The sequence below is a fragment of the Mus caroli genome, chromosome 3, assembly GCF_900094665.2.
Source record: "Mus caroli chromosome 3, CAROLI_EIJ_v1.1, whole genome shotgun sequence".
Taxonomy (NCBI): Eukaryota; Metazoa; Chordata; class Mammalia; order Rodentia; family Muridae; genus Mus; species Mus caroli.
Genome location: NC_034572.1, coordinates 28,973,102 through 28,987,898, shown reverse-complemented (window position 1 = coordinate 28,987,898; position 14,797 = coordinate 28,973,102). Strand labels below are relative to the sequence as shown.

At 37.1% G+C, this 14,797-nt stretch overlaps 1 protein-coding gene across 6 annotated transcripts in view; it reads right to left on the bottom strand.

Annotated features, from left to right (window-relative positions):
* Fxr1 (FMR1 autosomal homolog 1) overlaps nt 1-14,797 on the bottom strand; it is a 50,645-nt gene that overhangs the window by 11,273 nt on the left and 24,575 nt on the right. For 3 of the 6 annotated variants that reach the window (XM_021157373.2, XM_021157374.2, XM_021157377.1), the window contains exons 4-13: nt 13,412-13,483; nt 12,932-13,080; nt 12,462-12,555; nt 11,774-11,890; nt 10,231-10,401; nt 9,409-9,487; nt 5,254-5,363; nt 2,262-2,348; nt 747-804; nt 597-659 (exon numbers count right to left, since the gene is read on the bottom strand). In XM_021157373.2, the coding sequence (XP_021013032.1) occupies nt 597-659; nt 747-804; nt 2,262-2,348; nt 5,254-5,363; nt 9,409-9,487; nt 10,231-10,401; nt 11,774-11,890; nt 12,462-12,555; nt 12,932-13,080; nt 13,412-13,483 (1,000 nt within the window). Of the gene's footprint in view, nt 1-596; nt 805-2,261; nt 2,349-5,253; nt 5,364-9,408; nt 9,488-10,230; nt 10,402-11,773; nt 11,891-12,461; nt 12,556-12,931; nt 13,081-13,411; nt 13,484-14,797 lie in introns of all 6 variants that reach the window. The other 3 variants (XM_021157371.2, XM_021157372.2, XM_021157376.2) reach the window with 1 other exon arrangement.

Sequence of the window (14,797 nt, the reverse complement as noted above, 5' to 3'; positions counted from 1 at the left end):
GAACAACTCCAAAGCTAAACAAGAATAAATGAGAATTTATGATTAGAGAATTGTTAACTACCATAGGATCCACTGATCTGTTCCTACCCTAGGCCCCAGCTTCCAAATGAAAATATAGCTTATAAAATGTTCATGACAGAAGGTTAACTTAAGCCTTCATCTTGAAGAAATGTTACTAAACAATTACATACAAGGTACTAAAACACTCAAACCCAGCAACATCAGCAAAGCTGCTGAAGGTTTATTATATGCAACACTGATCTAGTGATCAGTCTATTACTTTTCATTTGTGCTCATCTTATAGATAGCAGTAGCACACTAACTGGGAGTCTACAGAAAATGTACGAAACCACATTAGTTGGATCATAAGCCATATTCCCATTTACTCTTTATACATACTTATAACCTACTGTAACCATAATTAAAAATTATGCATTAGGTAACTATTTGCAAACTATACACCTTTCACTGTCACTAGTATGTCACATCGATGGGACATACACCTTAGAACTACCTTTCAGCCAAAATGTATGCAGCATCTAAACTAGAACCACTCCCACACACACTATACAGAAATAAATCAATGTTCTTTTTACCATAACCGGAGGTGTAATTAGGGCCCCGACGACCTCTGCCTCTTCCACTATAAGACCTAGAACCTTGTACAGAAGAGACGGTACTTTCATCAGTGGCATATCCTTTCTCTCTTTCAGGCCCTCTGGTGGAAGAAGGTCTGAAACCCATACCAATCTGCCGCAGCTGCTCATCAATCTGTAGGCGCTCCATTCTTAGTTGTTCCACTTCCTAGGATCAAAACAAAAATCCTTTTACTGTGTGTGTGTGTGTGTGTGTGTGTGTGTGTGTGTGTGTGCGCGCGCGCGCGCGCGGAACTGTACAATCTACACGAAAGGAAACAAACTATGATCTTTGAAATCATCTTCTCATAAAGCAGAATCGTATTCACAAGGTCATTTGCTGGTCAACTCAAGACACTGAAAGCTTTTGCTATAAGCAAACAGTATAGACAATTGTCTTTCAAGGAGCTGTTCTATTACAATAACTTATCTTTTATTGTTATCTAATATTACCAAATACTGTTCTTTTTCAATTTTGTATGCGTGTGTGTACATGCGTGTATAAGTCTGTATATGCCAACATGTGCCTGTGGAGATCTAACTATAACTTAAAGTAGTTGATTCTGTCCTACAATGTGAGATGTGTGTGTGTGTGTGTGTGTGTAAGCAAGCTTGTCTGCAAAAGACTTTATGCAAGGAGCCAGCCAGCTGACTGGCCAGATACTGTCTCTTTAAACAAGGAGTTAAATATTCTATTAACGGTACTATTAGCAAGCTACTTTATGTAAGATTAACAACATCTTCATTCACTACTGAGATGGACAAGCCATCCTGATCATTTAGAAACTGAAGTCCTGCAACATGTGAAGGTAACCAATCTAAACAGAGCTAATGGCTGGGAGGAAGACTACAGAAGATAAAAAAGCATTTGCTTACAAGGTCAGGATGGATAAAATGTAAATTAAATGGCATTATCAATTGTGCTTTCAAAATACATGTACAACAATGAGATCAGAGAGTAGAAGGAAAATATACTAGAAGTAGAGAGCAGTTTAGGATTATTACTATGAACAACAACAAAAAACAATGAAGAGAAAAAGAACAAAGAAACCATGACGCTTACTGGCAGCCACTCGTTTTCTGTAATCCTTGTGTACTGTGTTTAAACTGAAATTAACAAACGGGGGCTGAGGGTGGATAAAGCCCAGAAGCTGATGCCGGTTTGGTTTACCATGCACTTGGCTCTGGTTTGCATCTCTAGCAACTCACCCCTCCCTCAAAATTGATGGAACACAGTGTATTAGGGGCAAGGTAGCTGACTCAAATAATACCAGGGTTATCAAAGAGGCCCAATTTCACCTTGTGTGCAGATGGCTAAAACTTGGAAGCAGAAACAAACTGGCCCTATGAAAGCAGCTACTGTAACTGCTGAGCTCGTCAAACGTGAAGAATGGAACCTAAAGACCTCTCCTTCTCCTGCGGAAGTGAACATTTTATTCTTAAGGCCTTAACAAATAACGGGGTAAAACTTAATTAAAAACATTTAATTACCCAACAACAGTACCACAATAAACAAGAATACTCAACATGTGGGCTACATTGCCCTTGTATGTGTTAAGTATACAACGTTCACACAGAGCGTGCAGCAGGGATGACACATGACGACAAAGCGAGCTGCATCCATACCTTTAAGTAAGCGATGTGATACTCTAGAAGAACTTGCACATTCCCAATGCTTTCTTTAGTGCCAACAAATACAAATGGAACCATTCCCTGTAAGAAAACACAATGTCCTCAGTTTAACACACTAATATATAATTAGGTTCTTTTCCAACACACAGTAATTAATCTAAAATGTAGAGATTTTTCAATGCCTCATTTGTGCTAAAATTTACATTTCAGTTTGCTAAAAAAAAAAAAAAATTATCAGTTTGTGCTAGGTTTTCTGGGTTTTAGTCAATGTAATGTTTCAAGAATACAAACCACTCTTAAAACAAACTACTCAAACTGACCATGGTCTTTCAGACTAGAAAAATGATCGTGGTAGGCACAGCTTTAAAAATATTAATAAAAAGAAAAAAAACCAAACACCAAACACATAAATTGTGTTAGACAATTTATCCCCATAAGTGCTCAGATACCCTTGAGAAGGGTATGGTGGTTCATGCCTGTAATTTCAGGCCTTGGAAGCTGAAGCAAGGGAATTGTTATTAGTTCAATATAAAACAGTATCTAAAGGGGGGGTGGGGGGAAGCAAAAAGACTAAGTGTCATGTATTTCTGACCATGAAAAGACATTCTCAGGGCTGGTGATACAGCCTAGTGGGAATGGGCACTTGCCATCAAGCTCAATGGCCTAGGTGAATTTGATCCCTGGAACTCACCAAGTAGAACAGAAACAGCTTCTGCAGTTGTGCTCACCTTCACACACAATGGCAAACACACAAGTGCCGACATGTCACATGTGTACACAAAAACATATACACACATTCACAAAAGGAAAAAAAGTAAAGACATGCTGACTGCAGAGCATTATAATTTACACAGTGTAAGAATAAGAAGGTCATTGAAAAGCAGATACCCAGACACAAAAATAAACACTGAACAATAATCCCAAGCTCATGTTTATCTGGTTAAATTTCAGAACAAGGCACCTTTAAAAAGTAGAACAAAAGGGAGATAAAGAGACAGCTCAACTGTTAAAGAGTATTTGTTCAGATCCCAGTGCCCAAATGGTGGTTTACAACCATATTTAACTCAAAGTTTCAAGGGATCTGATGCCTTATTCTGATCTCCACAGGCACCAGGCACACATACATAGATGCACACAAAATAATTATTTTTAAAAAGCAAACCAAAATGGCTAAGTCAAGATTTTCTGCCATATAGCTTTCTACTATCAATTTAAACTCCCTGTCAGTTTCCATTTCTCCTCTCAAAAAATACTTCCAGAGTTTTTAAATAGACTAGCTCAATAATTTTCGGTTATAAATATGAATGCATTTTCAAAGTAACTTTATTAAAAACTCTAACACAGATGACTTATTTAGATATAGAAGGTTAAGTAGATAAAATACCAGGGCATAAGGATCCAGTACAGAAAGCTCCACTGACTGTAATTTCAACTACGAAGGTACAAAGTAAGAATAAAGTTCTGATGGTGTACTAAGAAAATAGCAGATAGGAATGCAGAACTTGCCGTGTGTGTGTGTGTGTGTGTGTGTGTGTGTGTGTGTGTGTGTGTACTTTTATACTGAACCATGTGACTTGTCTCAACCCCACAAAAAATTTCAAAGGAAAAACTTTATACATTAGAGCAGCATATGAGGTAGGCACTCCCACCCAGTATTAAGAATGAAACCAAGCAGCTTGTGTTGACAGAAGCAGTCTTATCCCTACCTGTCTTATATAACCAACTTCCTTACTCATCAAACATTCAGCTGCACCCTATGTAATGTATGGGCTTAGTGTACCTCAACTAAGTAATACAAAGAAATAAAGAAGTGCTATCTCCTGTAGGTATCTTGGGACACCCAATACTTGGTTGTCAAGACACTGATCTGATCTGAGCTAAATGTCTACAACTTTTCTCTATTAAAAGACTGACTTTCCAAGAGTTAGCAGATTCTCCAAACAGTTCTATAGTGAAAAACTGAACGAAGTTGTGTAGTGTCGAATTCTGGTTGATAATTTTAGGGACAACCGTTGGCTCATCTGCAGGCTTTAAAACCCCAAATTAGCTCTATCAAGCTGACCACAAAACCCACAGATTTAAACATCTTAATGTTTAAGTAGTTAATAACAGAACTGTAAGCAAAATATCAACATGAAAAAGGACAGAGAAAACAGTTTCAGAAAGGACAAAACAGACTAGCAACATGAAATAATGCATGCCAATCAAGGAATGTTCAATGTTTTTAGGTTCTACAAAAAGCCCAAGGAGCAATCAAGAATTGCTTCTGAGCCGGGCGTGGTGGTGCACGCCTTTAATCCCAGCACTTGGGAGGCAGAGGCAGGCGGATTTCTGAGTTCGAGGCCAGCCTGGTCTACAAGGTGAGTGCCAGGNGGATTTCTGAGTTCGAGGCCAGCCTGGTCTACAAGGTGAGTGCCAGGACAGCCAAGGCTACACAGAGAAACCCTGTCTCGAAAAACCAAAAAAATAAAAAAAGAAAAAAAAAAAAAAAGAATTGCTTCTGGACATCAAATTCTACAGCTTTATACTCAAAGAGTAAAAATGACCTAAGATGAAGCTTGATAGCTCAGTGGTTACGAGCATTTTTTTCCTCACAAAGGACCTGGTTCTGGTTCCCAGCAAAGTCAAACAGCTGACAGCCATTAATAAGTCCAATACCAGGGGATCCAGTACCTTATGACCTCCACAAGGGCAAGACATGCACATGATATACATATATGCATGTAAGCAGAATACTCAAACACAGAAAAAGAGGAGGGAGGACCCAAAAAGGAAAAAAAACATTTTTTAGGCCAAAACTTTTGTAGGAGCTCAAGAAGTACTGACAAACCAACTAAGAAGCCACACAGTGCGCAAAACTGAAAGATTATTCAAGTATGTAAAGTAACAGTCCAAAGAAGAATTTTCAAAAACAAGTACATCCACAGTATGGGAAACCAACTGTAAAGCTTACCAAATAGGCAAATAAACTGCATTAAACACTTACGTCTTCTCTAGGTAGTTTATTTTCATTGTCTCCTTCAATTCTTACTCGAACCACACCAGATTTATCCACTATTTCTTGAATAACTTTGCCATTTTTTCCAATTACTTTTCCTTTAGTAAGAGAAAACAGTAAGTTAAAACTTGCTATCCATCTTACATACCAACCTAGATTATGTATTACTTTCCTATCAAATGATAACCACCAAGCAAAGATGATTGTTTTTACTTTCAATAACCTCACCTAAAGACTGCTAAAGGAGCAGTCTCTTGTCTGAAATTTTCTTTGGCATATATGCCTAAAGGCTACTGACTTCAGTAGACCAATGCAATTCACAAGCAAGAGAATTCCCATGCCTAAACAGTTTTAAACATTCAAGCCATTTCTAATACTTTAAAATATAAACTCCATTTCAAACCCCTGCCGTGCCCATGAACTATATATAACAGAAAGCAATTCTACGGCTATTAGCCATGTCACTTCCTTCATCTCATTCAGACATATGTGTGCACACATCCATACGAGTATATTCTTGCAAGCAAAAATATTACAAGTTTTAAAAGTAGTTTATAGATTTACATAAGTGCATATAGCATGTATAGCCTGTCTTGCTAGGAATGTCATACTGTAAAATGATACAAAATTCATACCTTCAGACTTGACCTGTTAAGTCTTTCAAACAGCAGTTATTAAATATATAATACTTAAAAAGAAAAACTCCAAAGGTAACATGGAGGTGTTCTTTCCCTATTATAAAGCTTAACCCAAAGAATCAATGTTTAACTCAAGTATCTGGTATATTCTTGGGATATAAGTAACAGCAAAATTCCCTCTTATGTAGCAGCAGCCTTGCAACAACCAAATCAACATCACAGTTTTATTTTTAAAGCCGTTTACACAAAAGCTAGAATTTGGGGTGGAAGGAGATAAAGTAAGTCTGTCATGTGTGCTTGAAAGAACAGTTTCCATTACATACAGAACAGTGACAACAGTAAACAGAGTGGTAGAGCATAAACACATTCTTCTGATGGGCTTTTTCAACCTCTTACTCATCTCAAACCCCTTCCCCATCAGTAAGCCTCAATGTAAAGAGCAGCCACTGAGTAGGTTAGAACAGACATCAGAGTTCACATGACTGGGTCTTCTCAGAGAAGCCCTAGCAGCAGCACGTCAAAAGCAACCTTCACAGATTACACAATGAAGCTTAACAGCAGCTTCATCCTCCAACCTGCTAAAATAAATAAGCAATGCCTTTTCAGAAAACAAATGAGGTTGCTGGGCCATAAGCCCTTCCCGCAGAATCTTGTTCACTTGCTTCTTGGAACTACACCAGTGGTGAGTTAAGCATCCATCACCCTTCTGGGTCCTTGGCGGGGACCTACCTTCAAGTCTTACTTAGTCCCACCAGAGACCTTCAATATTTTAAATGATCATTTCCACAGTTTAAATTCCAGAGCATATTGACAAACTGAAGCAGACCTGTAGTATAAATTGAGCATTGAGTATAACGTTGAAGGGACAAAGTAAAGAAGTGATTAAAGGCTTCTTCTAAGAAGTGAATGATTTTGATCCATTGTCATTCAAATCAGTGGTCAAGAAATACTGTTCTGATTTTGGACAGGTGGGAATGATCAAATACTAGAATGCCTCAAACGTAGAAAGTGATCCATCCTCTCTGGAACTTACCCACCAAGTGGTCCTCATTCCCTCTTACTCCCCAGTTCTCCTCTTTCATTTGGATTAAGAACATGTACTTTTCAAAAGACTGCTTAACCCATCAAGTATTTTGGAAGACAATATGGTATTACTATACATGACAAGCACAGAAGCACCACAGGTTCAGCACTGTAAAGTCACTCCTGCTAATGCATGCTTTCTAAAGAGCACATAAGCAATTCAAATCACAAAAGCCAAACAAGACAAGAGAGTGGACAAAGGTACATAGCATGGATTCCCCTCTTTGCATTGATAACTAGATAAAGAGCCAGAACTACAAATATATCCAACTTCCGTATTTCTGAAATATCAGGGATTTTTATTCATTATTAATACTACAAAATCTTTTTTAAAAAGGCTTATCTTTGTAGAATTAAGCTGAACAAAAGTTGATTTCCTTTTTACAAAACCACCACCGAAACCCTTCATACTAGTGAGAAAGCCTAGTTCAGTTAAATGATGTTCTATAGAATAGCTACCAAAATCTTAGCACTTCATCCATGTGAATAATTGACTTTAAGAGCACAACAAACATTTTCAAAAGCAGCTCTTGTGGCTGGAGTATGGTTCAGTGGTAGAAGACCTACCTAACATGGGCAAGGCCCTGGGTTCAAACCCTTATAATGGAAGGAAGAGGAGAAAAGGAGGAACATAGCAGGAGAGTAAAATTACTATGTATGGCAGGGCAGCATGTTGTCTCGGCTCGTAAAAACACTTGCCATACAAGGCTGGCAACCTAAAATTAATCCGCAAAACTCAGACAGATGTACATAGAGAAACTGCCTCATAGTTCTCTCACCTTTACCCAGAGAGCCCAGGATTGTGTTCAAATAGTTTTAGAAATTCAAAAGTTCTTTTTGCCAACAATAATCTTTTAACAAAGTTTTACATTTTCATGTTTATTAAAATTATATAATATTCAATTTTATTATCTTCACTCATCACATAAAGCATTATGCAGTGAACAATGGCATACCAAAAAACTAACAGAATTTGTATTAACTGGCAATATCACAGCTACTTAAATGAACCGAAAAGCCTTCTACATAACTGTTAGTAGCAGAATTACAAGAAACAATTTTTTCTGCTATTAACCATTTTTCCTGTGTGAACTCCCCATGTGGTAGCCAGAGGTCAACTTTGGGTATTTTTCTTGATTTGTCCTTGTCTTTTTTATTACTTGTTTCTTTCTTTATTGGGTTGAGACAGGCTCTCTCTCTTAACCCAGAATCCATTTATTCCCAGCCTGACTAGCTGGCCATTAAACCGGCAGGATATGCTTCCCTACAGCAAGGCTAAAGATGTACTTGCTACAGCAGGCTTTGTATACAAGCCCAGAGGAACTGAGCTCAGTTTGGAAAACTAGCTTTCGACCCACCGAGCCACATGCCTGCCGCCCTACACCACACCACTTAAGTGTTCCAACAAGTATCTTTAAGAAGGTAAGTGTTTTATATCTTTTCCAACTTTATTTTACAGGATATGAGAAAATACTACATAGAGAGTGAATTACCCAATGGGCTCAAAGAAATTTCCTAGGGTCAAAAAACAAGGAGACAAAGGAAACAAATCTGTATGACTTGCTAGCAAATTCCTTCCTATTATGTTAGCACTTAATTTTACACTTACAATTTTGGAGAATCACTAACTTCTTAACATATATCCAAAGTCTTCCTTTCTCCATCAAATAGCACAAACAAACAAACCAAAGAGGCATGACACCATTCAGTACAGCACTTGAGGCCCTGGGTATGATATGATCCCCAGCCTCTCAAAGACACAAAACCAAAGACAGAGGGCACATCAACAGCAGCTTCACTAATTAACATACCTAAAAGTAAGGTGAACCACTGCAAACTCAAAACTGTCACCTTATACCTCATTAATATCATGAGGAGTGATCATCAGTGATGGAAGTAACAATGTAAGCATCCCTCCTGCATCCTCCCCCTCCCCAAGGCTTCTTACCCTTACTCTATGCTTTTGCCACAACCATCATCTATTCCAACCTACTGTGTAGAAAGGAGCTTATTACTCTATTCTTAGCCCAGGTTTACTTTTATTTCCACTCTAAACAGAAGAAAACAATTATCACAGATACTGGAAGACCTTCACCATCATAATTTTGATGGACATATAAATGAGAAAAGAAGACATTAAACAGGAATTAATAAGGGCCCAAAGGAGAAGACTTAAGGAAACCTTTAACAACAAATCATTACAGGAATTATGGGTCTTATTAATGGCACAGAACAAATACATCTTCCTTTCTAGATAGAAGACAAAGTTACAAGTCACATAAAATGCTTTCACAAAAAAAAACAATACAGGCTGTCTAACAACTTGTATTACACTAAGGTAAACAAATTATAAAGCTAACATCCAATTAAATAAATTAACTTACATGTATAATATTCATTTAACTTTTATACAAGTACCTACCAACAAGATTCCTGGGAACTTGAATAAAATCTTCCACAAATTCCAAGAAACCTCTAGCTTTTTTTACAGCCTCAGCACTCTGGATGGAGGAAAGACAAACAAACTCCTGTTAACATTTTAAAACACCAAGCCCAAAATATATAAAAAGGGAGAGAACTCTTAATTGTAATAGTATGATACAAGTCCTGCTCCGTCTACTCCAAGTTCAGGTTAGGTTGTTAGGTAACTCAGTGAGAAGCGCTTGCCTGCCTTATACAAAAGCCCGGGGCTCTCTCTTCCCAGCACCATAAAACAGAAAAGAGTTAAAGCTGTAAGCTGGCCACAGTAGGTAGCACAGCAGCACAGTCATGCACTGAGCTCAGGAGGGAGAAAATCACCTTCCCTCATGTGAAGCTAGCTTGTTCTACACAGCAACAGCCTGTACATAAAACAAAGTTGCTTTGCTTGTCCAGAGACACATTTTTAAAAAGACCTACTTATAAGATTACTTCAATTTTATATTGTGGATGATTACTTTCATTTCTTGTTCCTTAAACATAGTTCAAAAATAAATCTTCATGAACTATACGGTAAACACCATCATCATTAGACAATGGAAAGAAAGTTCAGTAAATTTCTAAGACTCTACTCCAGGCAGTACAGTTCAAAGCCTGTCCTCCTAATGAGGTTACACTGGCTACTTCTGAAGATTTCAGAAATAAACATTATGTTATGTGAATTCTTATCTCAAAACTGAAAAATAAAATTACAGAAATAAATATGATGGAACAGACTACTAAAATGCCAAATTAAGTGAGCAAAGGCAAGAAGCAGACAACTTGCCTCTCCATAGATTCTAAACGTTCCGGTGTCTTCATCTAACTCAATGGCAGTTACTCCAGGAACCTTCCTAGCTTGCTGTATGTTACTACCATGTGTTCCTATTGCCAGGCCCATTAAATCTTCTCTCACAACAAATTCTTCATGAAAAGCTGCTGCAAGTTGTTTTGTGCACTAGGGAAAAGAGAGAAATTAGGAATGTTTCTTTTGTAAAACTTTAAAAAATAAAACAAAACAAAACAACCCTGATGTTCAATTCACCATCATTCAAAATAATCAAGTAGAGGGGAAAATCCATGTCAAACAACTAATAAATGCATAACATGTGGGCTAGTCACACAAAGCTAACACCAACAGAGGAAAGTGGCATAGGTGACATGTATGAAAGCCAAGAACATTAAGATTACTGTCCTAAGAGGAATACATCAGTCAGAAAATACTAACATCACTTACAATGACGGAACCAGTTATCAGTTAAAAAACAAAGAAAACAAAAACCAAACAAAAAAAAAAAACCAGTGTGCTGATGGCTTCCCTAGCATAAGCAAAGTACTGGTACACTGAGGCACACCTCAGTGCTTGAGAAAACATCTTTCTTAAAGTATGAAAATTGTTATTGGGCACGGTGGCAGGGAAATCATGCATTACATGCCAGTCTCAAACAAACAAGCAAGCAATAGTTTAAAAGTAGCTGTGCGGTGTGAAGGGAGGAGGAAATAGGAAGCTGCTGTTCAAGAGTTTCAGTTTTTAATATGACAAGTTCTGGAGATTGACCAAGAATGCTAAATATGTGAACGGAATGGGCTAGTCAAAGATAGTAGATTTTCAGTATATTCCATTTATGTTTAAAGTCAAGACAAAAAAAAAACCCTAAGTTTAACAAGGTCAGCAAAGAATCTATTACAGAATAAAGGAAATTCATCATAAAATTGAAGAAAAATAATTTCAGTCTATTTAATTCTAGTCACAGGAAACTAATTCTAAAATTATTTTCATGAATTAGATACCAGCTCAGATGGCTGTTTCAAAACGCAGTTTAGACTGTTTAGAACATCTAAGTAAGGGCAGTCACAAATCTGAGTTATAAAACCTCTCAATTTTTCCAGGGTCAAGTGTGTGTGCGTGCTCACTCGGCTGGGCAGAGTATCATCACAGTGGCAGTGGACAAGTAGGTGCAGGTACAGAGCACTGCCACAGCAGCAGTGCCAGCCTCTGTAAAGTATGCTCTTTCCCCTTATAGAACAACTGCTACCATAAACTAAGGTCACATCTGACAGGTGACAGGGTGGTAAAAATCAGATTAAAGGCAGAATAAAGAAAAATAAGTAGTTTTTCTAGGTATGCCCAGTTACTAATCTTCTAAGCCCCAAAAAGAAAGCTAAGCAACACTTAGCACAATGAAATGTTAGGTTTGACATAAGTAAAACAGAAAATTAATTTTCTTAAGAACTCTTGGTATTAGCCATAAAAACATAGGTCTTAGGTGGCTTTCTGTTGTTACAAGTCATGTATGTAGTTTGAGACACAGAAAAGCAAACCAACTTACTTCTAAATGCTTAGTGGCCTCTTCATTTCTGGACATAAGCATCAACTTCGTCCGAATACTTCTCAAATGCATATCACTTAAGATATTTACTCTCTTCACAGTCGCTTCACTGGCCGACTATAAATGAACATGTTAATCACTCAAAAACTTAATTTTTTCCAAATAATTCCAAAATGAAAATCATTTAAATGAAGCCACCCTTGATTCCTACCTGCGGCTTATTTATTTTCATCCTAAATTCTCTCTCACACGTAATCTTACTTTCCTTTCTAATCTGCTGAACTTACATCTATCTGCTGCTCAGAATGTGTGTTAGCAGGCGGAAAAAAGGAAAAAAAAAAAAAAAAATCAAGGATTTTACACATTAAGGATCTCAAGATGTCATGGAGACCGATACGTAATTTATGAACCAGGCATGATAGCCCACCTTTAATCTCAACAATTGGCAGACTGACGCTACAGGACTGCTACTGGTTGGTCATAGCCAGCTGGGAGTAGTTTTATCAAAAAGTCAGCCAAAATAAAAAACCAAACCGAAATATTTGTTTCTAACTTACTAAAGGAGAGAAAATTAACATAGCTTAAAAACAAACAAAAACCTATTATTAAAAGTAAATTCACTGTACACATTATAGCTTAGAAAATATGGCTGGTCATTAATTAACTTAAATTATGGTCTTTATCTTACCAGTATCATTAGCTGGGTAGTTTCAGGATGATAAAAGATTCTGCATGCTCCTACTGCTTTCTTAAAATCTTTATGGGCATTTTCATTAGCACACCTAGAGAGAAATTAATTTGGATGCAAGATTTCAGTAGTGGATTAAATTTAGGAAGAGCATTATGCAACCTCAGTTTAATAGCGCCCATTAGAATTTAAAAGTTTTTTTCTAATGCTTACTTTAGTATTCCTAATTATGTGTCTTCTGTGGCAGTTAAACACACTTGAGTCCAAGTGCCAACCAGAGGCATCAGAAGCCCAGGGATCCGAGTCACCCAATTTTAGTGGTGGAAATCAAACACTGTCCTATCAAAGATGAGCAAGCGCGCTCATCTGCAGAGCCATCTCCCCGCCCTTTATTTACTTCTGCAAGGTTTTGATTGGTTGACTGAAGAATGAAGAGCTCAGCTTATAAACAATGCAATAAGACTACTCACGCTTCTCTCAGGTCCTCAGGAACATCCACTGTGCACTTAAAGAAGGTATTTTTTTTGACAGTTTTATTTTGATTGACAGGCCGAAGTCGTTCAAATGTGACTATTTCGTTGTAAGTGGCATCACAAGCAGCATATTCAATGACATAAAACTAAAAGACAAAATTCTTTTAAAAGCTCATGTGAACAGAAGTGCTGGCCTTCAGACGATGCTCTAGAACCCCTCTATGTACAAGCACTAAGCATACCTTTACATTACCAACATCGTTTACATAATAAGCCACATTACAAACGTTTACAAGCATGAACCTTTACAGTCGTAGTCTTGAGGAATACGTCTAAAAAGAATCCTTGGTGTTTGGCAATAAAAAACAAAATTGAAATTAACAATATAGGAATGTGTTAACAACAGATTAACGCTATCGGAGGTGACAGACACAGCAGCTCAGAGTTAAGGTGCCTCCTTGGAGAACAGTCACTTACCTCTCCTTTCATCATCCGAACTTTAGCCAGCCACCATCCACATGGCTCTTGGTCATTTGCTCTTGAATATACCTGAGGAGCAAAAACATTCAATTATCTATCCATCCCATAAGATTTTGACATTAAAAATGTAAATGTAAATGTAAAATCTAATTGAACTCAACCAAATGTTATTACTGAAATGAGCAAAAGAGAAATGCACTTTAAGACTGAAAGCTTGAGTAACAGTTTTCGGAAATCTATCTTAACAAATAACTATTTAAATAGTTTTAAATAAATTAAAGACATGCTTCTTACAAGGCAACTGTATTAAAATATGTATAACATGTGCCAACACTGCTCATCAAAATTAGGTTGTTTTGAAGAATTAAAAATATTTAAAACTTTAAATTTCAAAATATTACAATTTTTACAATAAGGAGGATCATGACCACCAACTGTCAAAAACATAAAGTACAATGTATTACAAGTGTTTATTTGAAAAGTAAAACATAAGACACACTCAATTCATCTAATATAGTAAACATATCTTACAAAAACAACAAAAAGTGATTTTCACATTTTATTATTTTGTTGTTGATTGCTTTGTTTTCAGACAGCGTCCCTAATAGCTCAGGCTGCACTGAACTGTTTATATCAATAACAGTGTTGACCTGAATTCCTGATCCTCCTGCCTGTACTTCTGCAGGCCATTTTTATAATTTCAACTATTTGGACTAAAACAGAAAACATCACAATTCAGATAGTTGTTCTGTTGCTGTATTTGAATCTGTGAAATCCTTACCCTGAAGGTTGGCTTGACTAATTAACCTGGTAGGCACAATCAGTCACCTGTCTAGTAATTACTCAGCCTCTTGTGGGTATAACTTATGTACTGAAGTTCTGATTGCTGGGTTTTTATCCCTAAACCTTCCATTTGGCTGTCCATGATCCCTTACAATTAACCAATTAACCAATTAACCAGTAAATCAACAAGCCTTCCTATCTATCCTAGAAGGATATTCAAAGAATGTCAGCTACCCTCTACTAATCTGCAAAAATTCAAGATTTAAAAGAACATTCATAAAGAAAAAATGTATTTCATAAAACTATCAAATACAGGACTTAGCATATCATTCAGGAGTAGAACATATGTAAAGCATGTTCTTTTGTTTTCATAAATAACTTTCACAAGCAGCACACACACACACACACACAGCTTTTCTAATTCTGTGTTTCTGTGGTATGTATGCCAAGTGTTCTTATCTATTACTCTCTGACACAGAAGCTCTCTCTGAACCTAGAACTCCTATTTCTTTTAGGGAGATTGGTGACAAGTGAGTACCTGTCTCCTCTCCCCACCAACCAGTGAGAAGCTGGGATTAAGGTACATGCTAGTATTGTTAC